Source organism: Lycium barbarum, chromosome 10 (assembly GCF_019175385.1).
Source record: "Lycium barbarum isolate Lr01 chromosome 10, ASM1917538v2, whole genome shotgun sequence".
NCBI classification, from domain to species: Eukaryota; Viridiplantae; Streptophyta; class Magnoliopsida; order Solanales; family Solanaceae; genus Lycium; species Lycium barbarum.
Window position 1 is genome coordinate 35,615,634 of NC_083346.1, and position 14,676 is coordinate 35,630,309.

Sequence of the window (14,676 nt, forward strand, 5' to 3'; positions counted from 1 at the left end):
ATTTTGGTATGGTGTTTCGAATACCATGCCGATCATCATTTTTTAAAATGCATATCAAATACCAAAAATTTCATCGATTTAGTAATTCAGTATTTGCCAAAGTATGCATATCCCTGTTTATGACATCATTGAACCCAAAATGCTTAAACCCAAGTTGTTAGTAATTGAAAAACCTTAGACAATAGTTGTATATACTATCCCAGCAAGTGGAAGGATGATTGAATTGAGCTTTTTTTAATCGAGTCGGAAACATTCTCCAACCCTTGTTTAGGTCCGTGAAAATTTGTTGAATTGAACTCACTAATTCAAAGTTGTTTGTGCATTTGCCATCATAAAGGATAATGCTTCGAGTTATATAACTTATATTATATCATTTTGGACATGGAAATCACAAAATGGACAATAGAATATAAATCCAGACCCTCAGAGGATTCAAATTTATTTTATTACGTCTGGTAAGAGTAAATGTTCCATGATGCTATAAAACAACATCCTAATTCAGCAGGAGGTGAACTTATGATTTTATTAAATCAATCAGTTCATAGTAAGTACTCCCTATGTTCAAATTTAAGTGGAGGGGCTTGAGGAACCAACGTCAAAGCAACAAATATTCGATGCCTGAAAAGCACTATAAGTCAACATAATTAATAATTCAAATTGTTAAAATGATTTTGAGAAAATCGTAGTCAGGAAAAAATGTTTTGAATCTCCAAATAAACAATTTTCACATAAGATGTGTCATACCAATTATGATATATGATCTATTATACACATTTTCAAAATTTTATTCCATATATGTGGTCCATTCTAGTGTTCTTAGTAACATAATGATTCCGGCCGGTCAACGTTGAATCTGCCGGCCATTGATACGTTCTTTGAACTAAAAAATGCTAATGGATTCACCCTTACGATTTGCCAGCTGGACAGTTCAAATTGGGAACCTAAAAGACTAGAGATTATCTCTTTTCAGATATTGACATTGGAACAGGTCAAAAGATCCACTACATTCATTAACCACTAAAATTTGAAATTATCGGATGAGCTATTTGGTGAAGTTTTTGACCCATTTTCGTGGGTTGAAATTTGACATGGTAAAAATGTGTATAAACACCTCCTGTACATTATTATACATCTTTATACAAAATTGATACATTATATACATACAATAAGTGTATAATATTCCATAATATTATACACTAGGTGTATAAACATTGTTACGGGAAAAAATGGTTATGCAACCACCTACCCAGTATAATCCCACAAGTAGGGTCTATGGAAGGTAGAGCGTACGCAAACCAAAAGACCCCCGGCTCAAATGACATGAAAACTATGGCTACGTGGATATGATTTGTTCTGTTGGGCAATATATTGTTTTTAAAAAAATCCTTCTCAGTGAGAAAATTGCTAAGTACTTGAAGAGAAAAAAGAAAAGGGAACAAAATGCATTTCCGCATAATTGTATCGGGTAGATTTACATGGCTTAATAACTACTGTATCCAATGCACCCTAATATCATCGTAATCAAATTTCCTTCAATCATTGTCCTACATAATGTACTAATCACCAGTAAGTAGCAAATTACATGGTTCAGACATTTAACTCACAAAGGAACACAATCCAGCTCCAAAAGAAGGAACTCCCTGCTAACTGAAATGAAATTATACAACTCTTCAACCACTCCAAAGATTTTCGGGTCATAATGCATCTGAATCTGTAATGTACGGCACATAGGAAAGTACTTCATCACCCTGGAGCATTGCATTCAGTACTTGTTCTACTAACAGGATATTATCAACAGCCACAGAGAGCAAATGCTCACCCATAACACACAAGATCCCAGAATTCTCTCAGGATATTCAGGAGAATGGAATTCTGAATGCAATGTTCACCCACACACTACCACGTTAATTGATCATAATCATTCTCTAGTAATAATATCGCCACTATCAGCTGCTAAAGTCGACTCCTTGTTGGCTAATGTATGAAGCATTGACTGGGCAGCAATCAACTTCTCCTTGAGCATTATATTATATTCATACAGGTTTTCGAGTTCTTTCTGGAGATTGGTCATACTGATATTATCAGCAGCCTGCAATTCTGCAGAACAAAAGCAGTGACATCACTTTAGGCAAGCACTACAATTTACACAATCTAACATCACTGACGTAAGAATCTCATCAACTCCTCAGACCCCATCACTCTTGTCTCAAAAAGACTGAAGGAGTAATATGTAAAGAGAGATGCTTTTAACAACAACGCCCAGTGTAATCCCACAAGTGGGGTTTGAGGAGGGTAGAGTGTACACAGACCGTACGCCTACCTCGTGGTGGTAGAGAGGCTGTTTCTAAAGGAACCTTGGCTCAAGTGCAGCAAATAAAAGTAGTTATGAAAAGGAAATACAGCAGTGAAGAAAACATGACAACTAATAAGGAAAGCAGTACAGAGCATTCAGTAAAAGAACAGTAACAACAGCAAAATAGTGTGAGAGAGATGCTTCTAAGGGACAACAAATGTAAACCTAAGTACTTCATTGGTTCATATGGTGGAGTAGAAAACATATGATCTCCATAAATAAAGTTGATAACAGATATGCTGAAGTCCCATCATCAAAAGTAAATGAGAGACTGCCTCTTGTTACATTTATTTATTACAGCTCTGTAAACACTGGTAAAAAGAAAACCCTACCCACATGCAGCAATGTTGGTTGCTCAACTGGAAAGTTATAAAACCAGAAAACTAGAAAGAATAGCTTATTGACATAAAATTTGTTGACACTCTAAGCAATGATCTTCTAATTAGCTTAAGTGCAAAAAGAAACTAAACGCCCAAAGCTAGAACAACTATCAAGCTCCATGATTTACTATTTTACTGATCGCCTATCACTCCATTCACAAGCGATAATAGCTGAAACCTCAGATATATTTTTTATACTGCACTTCTTTCTTCAAGAGGTGCTGAAATCTATAAAGGCTTCACCACCACCCAAAGAGAAGGAACATAGCATATCATTGCCGAAGTTTTCTACACACTGCCAAATTGGGACCACACTCCTAGAAAAAGGGATAGAATTAAAAGAATCTCCATAAAAACTACCGAACAAGAAAATGGTTGAAATATTTAACCACAGTTAGGAGTTACCAACATAATCGGAGTTTCTAATCTTCAAATATGTTGTCATAATCAAGAGAATAATATTAGTGGGCTCTCATAACCTTGACTTGTAATTTCTCATACTTGTCAGTTGTCACAGACATTTAACCCATTGACCAAATCTGTAGTGATCTTGATGATGGCATTGGCAATTTGAATAAACTTAAATAGGTTGAAGCATGACATGAATGAGCAGCTTAAAATCGGACATCATGAAATCTAAACAGTTTGCATGTTAGTTGGCGCGGAGAAAGGAGAATATAATAAACACTGATCTCATGATTCTAGACTTACTAAATGGAGGCAGAGGTGGAACAGTTAAGTCATCAGCTGCAGGAAAAGCTGGAGCCTGGACAGCGTTCTCTACATCTGGAGCAATTATGTCTTCAGGCTTACTAATTTTTGTGTTTGGATGTGCACCATTTTCTTGAAACTGAAGTCACATAAATATAAAGTAAGTCTAACAGCTTTCTACGGATTAAAAAAAAGTGAAGTTACTAGTTCTTTGGGAAGATAAAGAAAGCAGACATGAAAACCAAGTTGTATTAGCATAGTTAGGCTTTGTATAAGGGAACAAGTAACAATTATACGTGAGCATAAGCAGAGAATATGAAGAAAAAACTGTATATTGTCAAGTAGAGGAAGAACTAACAACAAAAGCAGGAAAAGATCTTAACATAGAAGTGACTTATAAAAAGATCTAAAACCATGAGGCAACATTTAAGAAATGAAAAAGCTATATGTTAAATCAGTAATTTCACAAAAAATACAAAACCATTAAAAGGAGTCTTGTCCATATTCTACTGTGCCAGGATTATGAGTTCCCTTTCTCTTTTCAACTCCCAAAATGCTTCTCCAAGTACAAGGCCACTTTCTGAAGAGCGAAAGAAATGCCACCCCCAAAGTAAATTAGCTACTAACAGGTAGTTCCCAATCGAAGCAAAGACATTTTGGAAGCTCTAAAAAGTAAAGCAGTTCATTTTTAATACCTCTTATTATATAACAGCAAAAATAGTGAAACCAGAGGAAGTAGCTCTGACACCCTTGGTCTTATCCCACATCAAAGCAAGACAGGGGCTGATGGTTAAAATAGAAGAGATTAAACATCCATGTACACCATTTAGATATCTCTTTTGCTAAGTTAGGTTAAGCCCAAATCATGGTAAAAGGGAGGGCATGATGGCACCAATCACGTGAACAGATTCACGGGCATGGGTCGAGACAGTAGCCAAAATACAAATATCATTTAATAAACACAAGAAACAAAAATATCAGAGAGAAATAGGTAACTGACTCTTTTTTCCTTCAGATGTGTACGCTTTTGAAGATCTGCTGCAGGTTCAAGCGAAAAACGTGTGGCACTTTGAGTATCAATCTTCTCTGGAGTGGCTCTCTGGGAAAGGAAAATAGGACTTCAAAAAATTACGATCTCCATGAAATTTGTAAAAGAAGCATTAGAGGTAAGCATACTGATATAAAGGAGTTGAGGCTGCACCTTCTCACTAGGTAAACCAACTTTTCTGCTAAAACTGATGGTATCTAATTTGCTAGACCCTCTTCCTCTAACTGAAGAGCTCTTTCTATGGACTGATTCCATCTTGACGCCTGTGCAACAACCATCATTTCTCATGTCGTACACCTCTTCCAATTGGTTAGGAGCGTATGTGTACATCACATATTTCCTCAACTATCAGAAAAAGGAAGGGGAAGCAAAGTATAAGGAAGTTAGACAGGGCAGCTGAATAGGCAAAAATAACTAAAAAAGATTTCATCAGCAAGAAAACAAGTGATATTTTTGTTGATATTAAAACTCACTTTATCCCAGCAATCTTGAGCTTTTCGGCGACTTCTAACCTTTCGCATTACACTATCCTCATTGCGTAATTTCTTGATCCTATATTCACACTGTAACATAGAAGTATTGACATAAATAAGTATAGACATAAGGGTCAATCACACCCTGCACACATTTATAACTAAATTTTCCATGAAAAGAAGCAAGACGCTCTAAAGTTACTTTATAGGTTTTACAATTTCAAGTCCTTCATAGTTCCTTTCTTCCATCACTAAGTTCAGGCCACCAGATCAATCTTAATTTTCAACCTACATTCCAATCTAGAAGTAAATAACTTCTATGCAAATTAGAAACAATACCCTGAATGTTTCGGTTTTTAGGAGTTAAAATGATAATTAGAAAATCGGTGTGAGAAAAAACGCTTTGCCCAACCTTTGTTTTTCTGTTCTGATGTGACCCTTCATAAAGAAACTAGCACTGCGTAGATCTGAGAGGTATATCGAAAGACAAATTTTCCTCCAAAACAAAAGGAAACTATCAAGAAATCAAACTCCAATATGTTTCTACGTCGAAAAGCTGTGAAATGAAAATTCTACCACCTCACATTAAAGAAGGAGCCATAAAAGATCCATCTCAACGATTAAATCAGCAGACATAACTAACTAGAAAAGTCCGTGCATTACCATCAGCACTTAAAGGACAAACAACTATCGTACAGCAAATTTGCACAGCAAAATCATTAACGAAGTCTCTTTTTCCTTTTTGGTAAGACATTGTTCTCAACCACACTTGCAACTATGTTACGCAAATACTTCATTTGCCTCGATATTGTGTCGAATGGGTGTGACATGAGTATGGGTTCTTTACGCAGATTATTCACAATATACTAAGAATTGACAAAAGATGCACGTTACCGGGTGTTAACATACCGGTACTGGATGTGTACACGTGAACAAATCCATGTAACATAGCTTACAAATGAAATCCACAACAAAAGAATGAAAAACAAACTGTACCTGAACCAAAATGTAGAAGAAGAGGACAATACTGATGCAATAAAGGCCACCAAGATCCGCAAGGAAGCTTACTGCACTCTTGGGAGAGGAAGATATTATCAAACATAGCCCCAAAAAACCTCTGAAATGAAGAACCATTTAAAGCACTCTATATACATACTAGAATTCTGAATCAAACCTACATGTCAGTTTTCTCTTCTGGCTCCCTTTGTCCCAAGTTATTTAATGCAATTTCTTTTTAGTTTGTCCCAAAAAGATGATACCTTTCTATATTTAGAAATAATTTAAACATACCATTTTGCCCTTATTGAGATGATTTATAGCAACACAAATATCTATGGCTTATTTTAGACACAAGGTTCAAAAGCCAGTCTTTTTCTTAAACATCGTGCCAGTCAATATGCATCACATAAATTGTGATGGAGGGAGTATTATATTGGTGTGGTCCCGCATTATAACTTAGACAACAGTTAAACTATGAAATGATGCATTAGACTAGCCACTTCAATATTCTTTTTAGTAAGTTTAGCCTGAAAATCAGCAGTGCAATAAGTCTTCATCTGATTGCCCTATCTTTTTTTCCCCTTTTATTTTTTTCTGATAAGGTAAATGTTCCATCTGATATCCTATCTTTTCCCAACTTCACTATTTCTGCAGCCACACACACACTAAAAGTTTCCTCTAGCTTGAAGCACTAAAACTATATAAAATAGAAAAAATAGAATTCCATAGAAATTTCAGTATTAGGTCTACTTTTATATATTTTTAAAAAATATTAAAGATCAGGTTCCTTTTTGGTGGAAAAGCCCCTGAAGACAATACGAGTACCATGCTCGTTCAAAACATGAGCAAACTTGTCCGTAGAACCAGATAGGCAAGCAGTCAACATTCCCAAATAAAACAACATTCCACTTCAGGCCCTACACTGCTACGCAGCAATGGCATTTGCACGGTTGGCATTTAACAGGTTGCGCAATGTTAATTTTGCACTCTGTATTAGCCAGCTCGTGAACCACTGGGGGAAACAATGCTAGGGGACAACTTTGGCATTGACAAAATTGGCATAGGATCTGGAGCAGCCAGCTAGGACTATAACCAGAGAATGAATATCTCTGTGGGTGCTGCAGAACACCATATACCTAATTCCACCACAAGATGTACATATAGAAGAAATTTAGATATTAACAAAACACCTGAGTTCTAGAACTTCCTCCTCCCCCTCTCTTTCTCCCAAAAGATGATACACGAGGAAAAAGAGAGGACAAAGATATCAGCAAACTCCATAGCTAAAGGATGTTTACACAGCACGTGCATTATTATCACTCTTAAGTAGATGACAGAAGGAAAATTCAAAAATCAGAAGGTTTAAACGCTGGCCAGAGAAGACATTGAAAGCAAAAAAAAAAAGACAAATGTGCCGAGAGATGAAGATGTTACTCACCAGGTCCCAAAACATTTTGATTCTTGATCTCAACAATATAGGAAGATAGGAAGTTGACATACAATGTCGTGTTGATTAGACCATCATTAGGTCTTTGGAGCGATGCTTGGAGTTGACTTATCTCATTAAAAGATGAACCTGGGAGAAACTCATGAAGTAGTGGTTGGATGAGCTTCAGGTCATGCAAATTATGGTACTTTCTCGGGAAAAAATTGAACTTCAATATATTTGGTGTCAGCCCTCTAAATGTAACTGGTTTCTTGTCAAAATTGCTTCCATTCCTCAGTGTTCCACTGACCAAGCTAACATGCTTCTTATTTTTAGGATCTTTTGCTGTTAGGTTGAACTGAAATCCAGCAGCTGCTGCAGGACTATTTGGGAGATCAACAAATTGCCATGAAATATAGGCATTGTCCCGACTAAGTGGACAGTTGCTGCACTTAAGCATAATGGTCGGTCCTTTAGTTGTGTTTATACAGGAATAGTTGGCAAATGTTGACAGAGGAGCAAATCGATAGTCAACGAAGCCAGGGTTCCCAGTTACCACTGTTCCGAGGCCACGTAAGTGTAAGCAGCTCATACTTGAGATGGTAGTGATATTAAACTCCAAATCGTTTATAAAAGCAGCTAAATCAGGTGCATTTGCTGCTCTCACAGTGTGCATCTCAATACTTCTCTTTGCTATTATTTGGTAGAGCAAACTGTGGCAGCATAAAAAAGAGAATTATAGATGGAATAGAAGGTAAAGAAGAAAAAGAACAGGGGAAGAATATTATTCAGAAGAAAGACAGAGTTATAGATAAGAACAGGCCAAATACTTGAAACAAATAGTGAGACACTGGAAATTGAAGAGAGAAAAAAAACATCATGTACTCACGCAGCAAACAGACCAATAAAAAGTATCCAACTAGCTATTGAAAAAGTTCCACCAAGCTCTGTTTTCCGCTTCATGACTACCTTCTGGTCATCCTACATGAAAATGGTGCACATAAAAAACAAAAATCTAAAGATTGTCAAGATGTGTGTTCAAGTATTTACATACAGAAGTATACTTTTACAGCATCACAGAAACACAGGAAACTGCTAAACCAAACACAACAACGGTGGTATAACAGGACGACCACATCACAAGTAAGCACTGTAGACAGTGAAATTTTACCGGATTTGAAATAGGACTCTACAAGATGAGTTCAATCCATCTTCAAACTCTAAGGTGGTTTAGGGTTTCTTGGAGGCTACTCTACCCTAAACCCTAGATCACGCCTATATAAAGGGGCACATATTCCCTAGGAAGCCATCTCGAGTATCCCATAGACTCCAGGGGTATTCACAAAGAGATCAAGGCAGATCTCAAAAATTCCATAAATGCGGCATTCTTGGAGATCAAATACATCACAAGGAGGTCTTCCTACGTTCGAGAAAGACGCTACTAACGGCACTCGAATTACGAAGAAATATTAGGAGAGAAGAATCAAGGGAATAAACAGATTTGTACCCCAATATTCATCAATAAAATCTTCGTTTCAACATATTTTGTGATTTGCAGTTATTTTCCACACATATTCGAAATTTGTTGCAAACAAATTGGCACGCCCAGTGGGACCAAATCTGCCCTTCATCTCTTCTCTCAGTAATCAGATCTGTCAATCAACTGCAAAGTTGGAAGCTCCATTTTTATGGGTACTTCAAGTCTTGTCTTCGAGTTTTGGCAAGTCTACACTTTGACAAATCTTGAAGTAGGGGGCATTTGTAGACAGTGAAATTTTACCGGATTTGAAATAGGACTCTACAAGATGAGTTCAATCCATCTTCAAACTCTAAGGTGGGTTAGGATTTCTTGGAGGCTACTATACCCTAAACCCTAGCTCACACCTATATAAAGGGACACATATCCCTAGGAAGGCATCTCGAGTATCCCATAGACTCCAGGGGTATTCACAAAGAGATCAAAGCATATCTCAAAAATCCCATAAATGTGGCATTCTTGGACAAATACATCACAAGGAGGTCTTCCTACGTTCGATAAAGACGCTAGTAACGGCCCTCGAATTACGGAGAAATATTAGGAGAGAAGAATCAAGAGAATAAACAGATTTGTACCCCCAATATTCATCAATAAAATCTCTGTTTCAACATATTTTGTTTGTGATTTGCAGTTATTTTCCACACATATTCGAAATTTGTTGCAAACAGGCGTAATGAGACGTGATTTGTCATACGCGAAAACAAGAAAAATAAAGGCCATTATTTCAACAAGTAACTAAGATATATAATCTATAAAGTGCATGTTGAATTCTGAGCTGCCTCTTGGTACTGGATACGGTATCCAATATGACACCAACCAGGGGCATACACAGAATTTTTCAGAAGCAGTGTGACATTTTAAAAAGTGATCAAACTTTGTAACAACATCGTATTAAAGAAATAAAATTCAGACTATATTAATAAAATTTAATTCAAGTACATTATTACAACTCGCCTCATCAAAATTTCACTTTTTGAAATGTATTTATCATAGGTGAAAATCGTCTCATGTTAACCCATTTATTGGTGTTTAAACAAAGAGAACTTCAGGTTCAGTAGTTTTTTTTTTTTTTTTTTTTTAATACTCACCCAACAAGAAGTCAAGGGTTCGAATCCCTTCTGTGTTTGCTTTATTTTGCTAACAACAAGTCAACAACTTAGGTCCAAGCTTTTAAAAGAATAGTGTTGTTGGAACTTGGACATCTGTTTTACTTGAAAAGGGAATTGTAGATTCTGTGGAAAGAGAATATAGAGATGAAACAAATATTTTTGCAGTATTCAGTACTTGCTACAGTTCCCTCGAATTATATTATTCCCATTTTCCCTTTTTTTTTTTTTTTTTTTTTTTTAAATGACATGGGAACCCGCAGCCGCTACTCTTCCGGTGCGGACAGGGTAACCTATTTTCCCTTTACTAAATGAAGTATTTATGACTTTCAAAGGATATGGTGCAAATAATAGAATAATGCACATCTTAGGGGGCAAATTAAGAAACAACAAAGTATAGGATGTAAACAAAAGCTGGTGCTTATATACATAAAGGGACAGAACGTGAAAACAAAGGATACAATGCAAATTTTAAGATGATGCATGCATAAGGGATGCAAAATGCAAAAGAGATGGAACCTCTTAGTGGTCACACTAGATTGGGAACTGAAATCTAGTGGATTCACAATGAGATAATAGATCCTAGTTGAATGTGTCCTAGCATATTGAAGTATGGGCTCCTTCCCAATAGCAAAACAAGACTGGAAACCAAGATCCACCCTAAGAACTAACCTTAGATTTCAAGGAAAAGATATAATGAGACGGACGGCATTAACGTGACCTTTTCACTGTTAATGCCTTTTTTCTTTACTTCGATAGGTGATACTAGAAAAGAGCATCCCAGGAGAATGCAATTGATGTTCAACCACTCAATCAAGTGGCTTGAAAGAATGGAAGTAGGTAATTCCAAAACTAAATGCCCAAAGGAAATTTTCCACAACGCTGGTTGTTACCCCTGGATATTAATTGGCGGTACTATTTCAGCTCTTGACACTAAGAACATCAGCTTCCTCATTAATCTCAAAAGTGCGGAACACCTCAAGAAAATAATATACAGGACAACTTCAATACATCGCCTTGAGAAAGCACCAAACTGCAGTTGCCACATATCAATTATTATAAGCCTAAAAACCACGAATGGCGATAATTTGAATAAGCAAACAAATAGAAGAAAGACTCATCATACCTATCTTTCTGCATAAACTTTTTCTGTATTTTTTTTTATACAGATTCTCTTTGATAAGTAAGCAGGGCTTTATTGAAGAAAAGCAGCATTAAGAAGATTCTTTTGAAAATATAGATTCTTGCCCTTCTCCATCATCTCCGCCTCCCTTTTATTAACTCATGTTTGCGTCAAACTTTAGAGGCAGCTCTAGCAAGGCATTTTTGATGTTTTTTTCTCTTTTTCTTTTTTCTTTTTTCCTTTTTCAAGTTTTAGTTATGGGTAGGAAGGCAATCTGATCTTATTTCGCCTTTTTTTTTAAGTCCTCATTAAGGGTTGGAAGTGGAAATATCTTACTTAGGCTACAGGGTGCCTAAGAGGAGGGGATGGATGAGTCACATTATTCTTTGACTGAAGGATAACTTTGGCATGTTCCATCTTGCACTTTCTCCATTTATCATATTCCCAGTTTCTCGTTTCAGTTCCATGGAACAAAAGCAATAGTTGCACCCAGAAGCAAAATATCCAATATAATTTTTGCAGCTAACTATCATAGAAAATCATATTATGTCACTCAACAAAACCAACCTATAGAGTCCCTAATAGTAAATCAAATCAATGATTCACCTCCAGACTTTGCTTACTTTCGCAAATTTCTGACAACCACCAATTGGAGATATTGGAAAAGCAATAATGTAAAAGGGCAGCCTGGTGCACAAAGCATCCCGTTAGCAGGGTCCGGGGAAGGGCCGCACCCTAAGGGGTGTGATGTAGACAGCCTAACCTAATCCAAGCATTAGTGGCTGCTTCCACGGAAAAACAATAATGTAGAAAATGATATAGGACAGCTAAGAATCATTATTAAAGCAACACGAAGTTAGCATTTATGGCACCAGAACCCCGAGGCGAATTCATTCAAACAGCAAATATCCTGTCTCGTGCTTAGTCTTAAATCTAAATCAAGGTCCTATTTATCATTAAAATGTTTGTTTTAAATTGGTGCTGACAAATTAGAGTTATGTGGCATGTTTTATAAGTCCAAGAAGCAAGGTATTAAATTATAATAGACGAGGAGGGCTCTTCCTATCGACCTACTTTTATCTCACTCTTCTTTTGAATCTTAATATGCACTCAACATATACCATACCAGACTGCACATGCTCAAAACCCCTTAAATAACCCAAAATATATGTAACTTCTTTTCCAAATTTGGTTGTCACATACGGCTTCCAAAAAGTCAAACATTCCAAAATATCTATGTCTGGCAAACAACTAAGAATCATTATTAAAGCAACAAGAAGCTAGAATTTATGGCAGCAGAAGTCGAAGGTGAGTTCATTCAACCAGCAAATATCCTGCTTCGTGCTTAGTTTTTTTTTCTTTTGATAACCGTGGTGTTCGGGCCAGCTTGCCCGCACCTAGACTAATTCCACGGGATACCTGCCAATTCCCACCAGAAAAGGTACCAAGTAGCTTCGGGCTTAGTCTTAAATCTAAATCAAGGTCCTATTTGTCATTAAAATGTTTGCTTTAAATTGATGCTGACAAATTAGAGTTATGTAGCATGTTCTTCCATGTTGGGTTGGTCAAACTAGGAAAACAAGTTCCTTAAAAATGGGGATAATGACTTCCCTAATAGGAGTAAGGAAAACAAGTTTCATAAGTGAGATTCCAAGTTTATCGTGTCATCCCCACCCACCCACCCCTTGAGCATCCCAACCCCCCTTCATAGTGTTTTGCTAGACTACATATAAATGCTTTTGGGATAATAATTTTTTGTTTACTTACCAAACATTAGAAAACAAGTAAGAAACCCACTTATTTTCCTGAAAAACATTTTCCTGCATACCGAACACACCCTTTATAGTAGATTCAGTTTGCAAAATCAAAACTTTACTTTCAAATCTATGTCCAACTAGCTCCATAAAATAGTCCAATTACAAACAAATTGGGGCAGAGGAAGTAATTTGCAGGAGCCTAAATTATTCCTCACAGATCCATTAATCATAAAATTAAAACACAAAAAATAAGCACCAACTACATAAAATTTCATCCTAGAAAGGAAAATAACATATGACTTCCCAAAAGTCAAACATTCCATAAACTTTTTGCAGTTTATAATCTATATCCAACTATCTCCATAAATAGTCCCATTAATTTTCAGTAAAAACAAATTGGGGCAAAGGGACCTAAATTATGACTCATAAATCCATTAATCATGAAATAAAAAGTAAGATTAAACACAAACAACATAAAATTTCAATAACAAAGAAAAGATAAAGAAATTCATACAAATATGTAAATTTTATTTCAAGAAACTTAAACATTCCATGCCAGAATCCATGGTCAAAAGTAAACGACTCTCAAAATTCGAACTGTGCCACATAAATCGGGATAGAGTGAGTATTTCTTTTTCAAATTTCACATTTTTTACGTCCAAACGCCCACTAAATTATGCCTCACAAATCCATTAATCATGAAATAAAACGCAAAATTAAGCACCAACTACATAAAATTTCATCCCCACAAACAAAAATAACAATAGAAAGTTCAAGAAATCACACAAGCCAATGATGTCCAACTATCTCCATAAAATAGTCCAATTACAAACAAATCCATTAATCGTGAAATAAAAAAGTAAACACCAACAACATAAAATTTGAATATAACAAAGAAAAGTTGAAGAAAGTCATACAAGCCAATGACGAGATGCAAAGCAGACATCAAGTCGACTAATCCACCATCGGATCTTAAACCAAATGTTACGTCCATCACCAAGTGGAGCACACCGTGCAAAGAAACAAAAACAAAGCCAAGAAAGTAACATAATAAGTGTAGCTTCAAGAAACACAGCTTGTGATTGAGTCAACCTTCTAATTGAATCAAAATCAAAAAGGGTACCACTTCCTGGAAATAATAATGATCTATTATTCTCAACACCTGAGTCAATTTCAACTGGACCCCATTCATTGTACAAGTAACAGGTTTTAGTTGTGATGTTTAATAAGTAGCCTGGGTTGCATGAACATTGTGTGGTGTTGTAAAGAAAGGAGTTGCTAGGACATTGTTGTTGCATTTTGTTAGCATGTAGTTTAGAGTATTGGTTTGTGTTTCTTGAAGAGTTTTTTGTTAAGAGTTGTTTGAAGTAAAGAATATGTATGGTGGCAAGAAAGAGAGAAAGAAAGACCCAGAACGATGTGATGCTAAAAGAGAAAAAGTGGAAAATAATGAAGGTGATCTCACCCTACATCCACGATTAAATAAAGACACGGTTGCTGCCTTGTTGGTTGAAACCTTTGTTTTTCAAAAAATTATTTTCCCTGTTTATTGCAAATTCTTGTCTTTATAGGAGATAGCCGATTAAGTTATCCTCTTATTATAATCCTCGAATTATAGTCCTACAACTAATTTATCCCCCTACGAGGCGGGATAATATAATCCGAAGCTTGATGAAATGATGGGATGACATGGGAATTCCAAAATTAAATTTGGGATAAAATTTATACCTTGTTTGGTTGACGTTATAAATTTATTCAACCAA

The 14,676-nt window shown here is 36.1% G+C and overlaps 1 protein-coding gene across 1 annotated transcript; it reads right to left on the bottom strand.

Moving 5' to 3' along the window:
* Positions 1–1,426: 1,426 nt before the first annotated feature.
* On the bottom strand, positions 1,427–14,454 carry LOC132613514 (uncharacterized). The gene is made up of 9 exons (XM_060327555.1): positions 13,831–14,454; positions 8,280–8,371; positions 7,403–8,103; positions 5,962–6,032; positions 4,966–5,055; positions 4,646–4,837; positions 4,445–4,543; positions 3,445–3,583; positions 1,427–2,097 (listed from the first exon to the last, which is right to left on the bottom strand). The coding sequence occupies exons 1-9, from the start codon at positions 14,209–14,211 to the stop codon at positions 1,919–1,921; spliced, it is 1,944 nt and encodes a 647-aa protein (XP_060183538.1). The 5' UTR covers positions 14,212–14,454; the 3' UTR covers positions 1,427–1,918.
* Between the last annotated feature and the right edge of the window lie 222 nt (positions 14,455–14,676).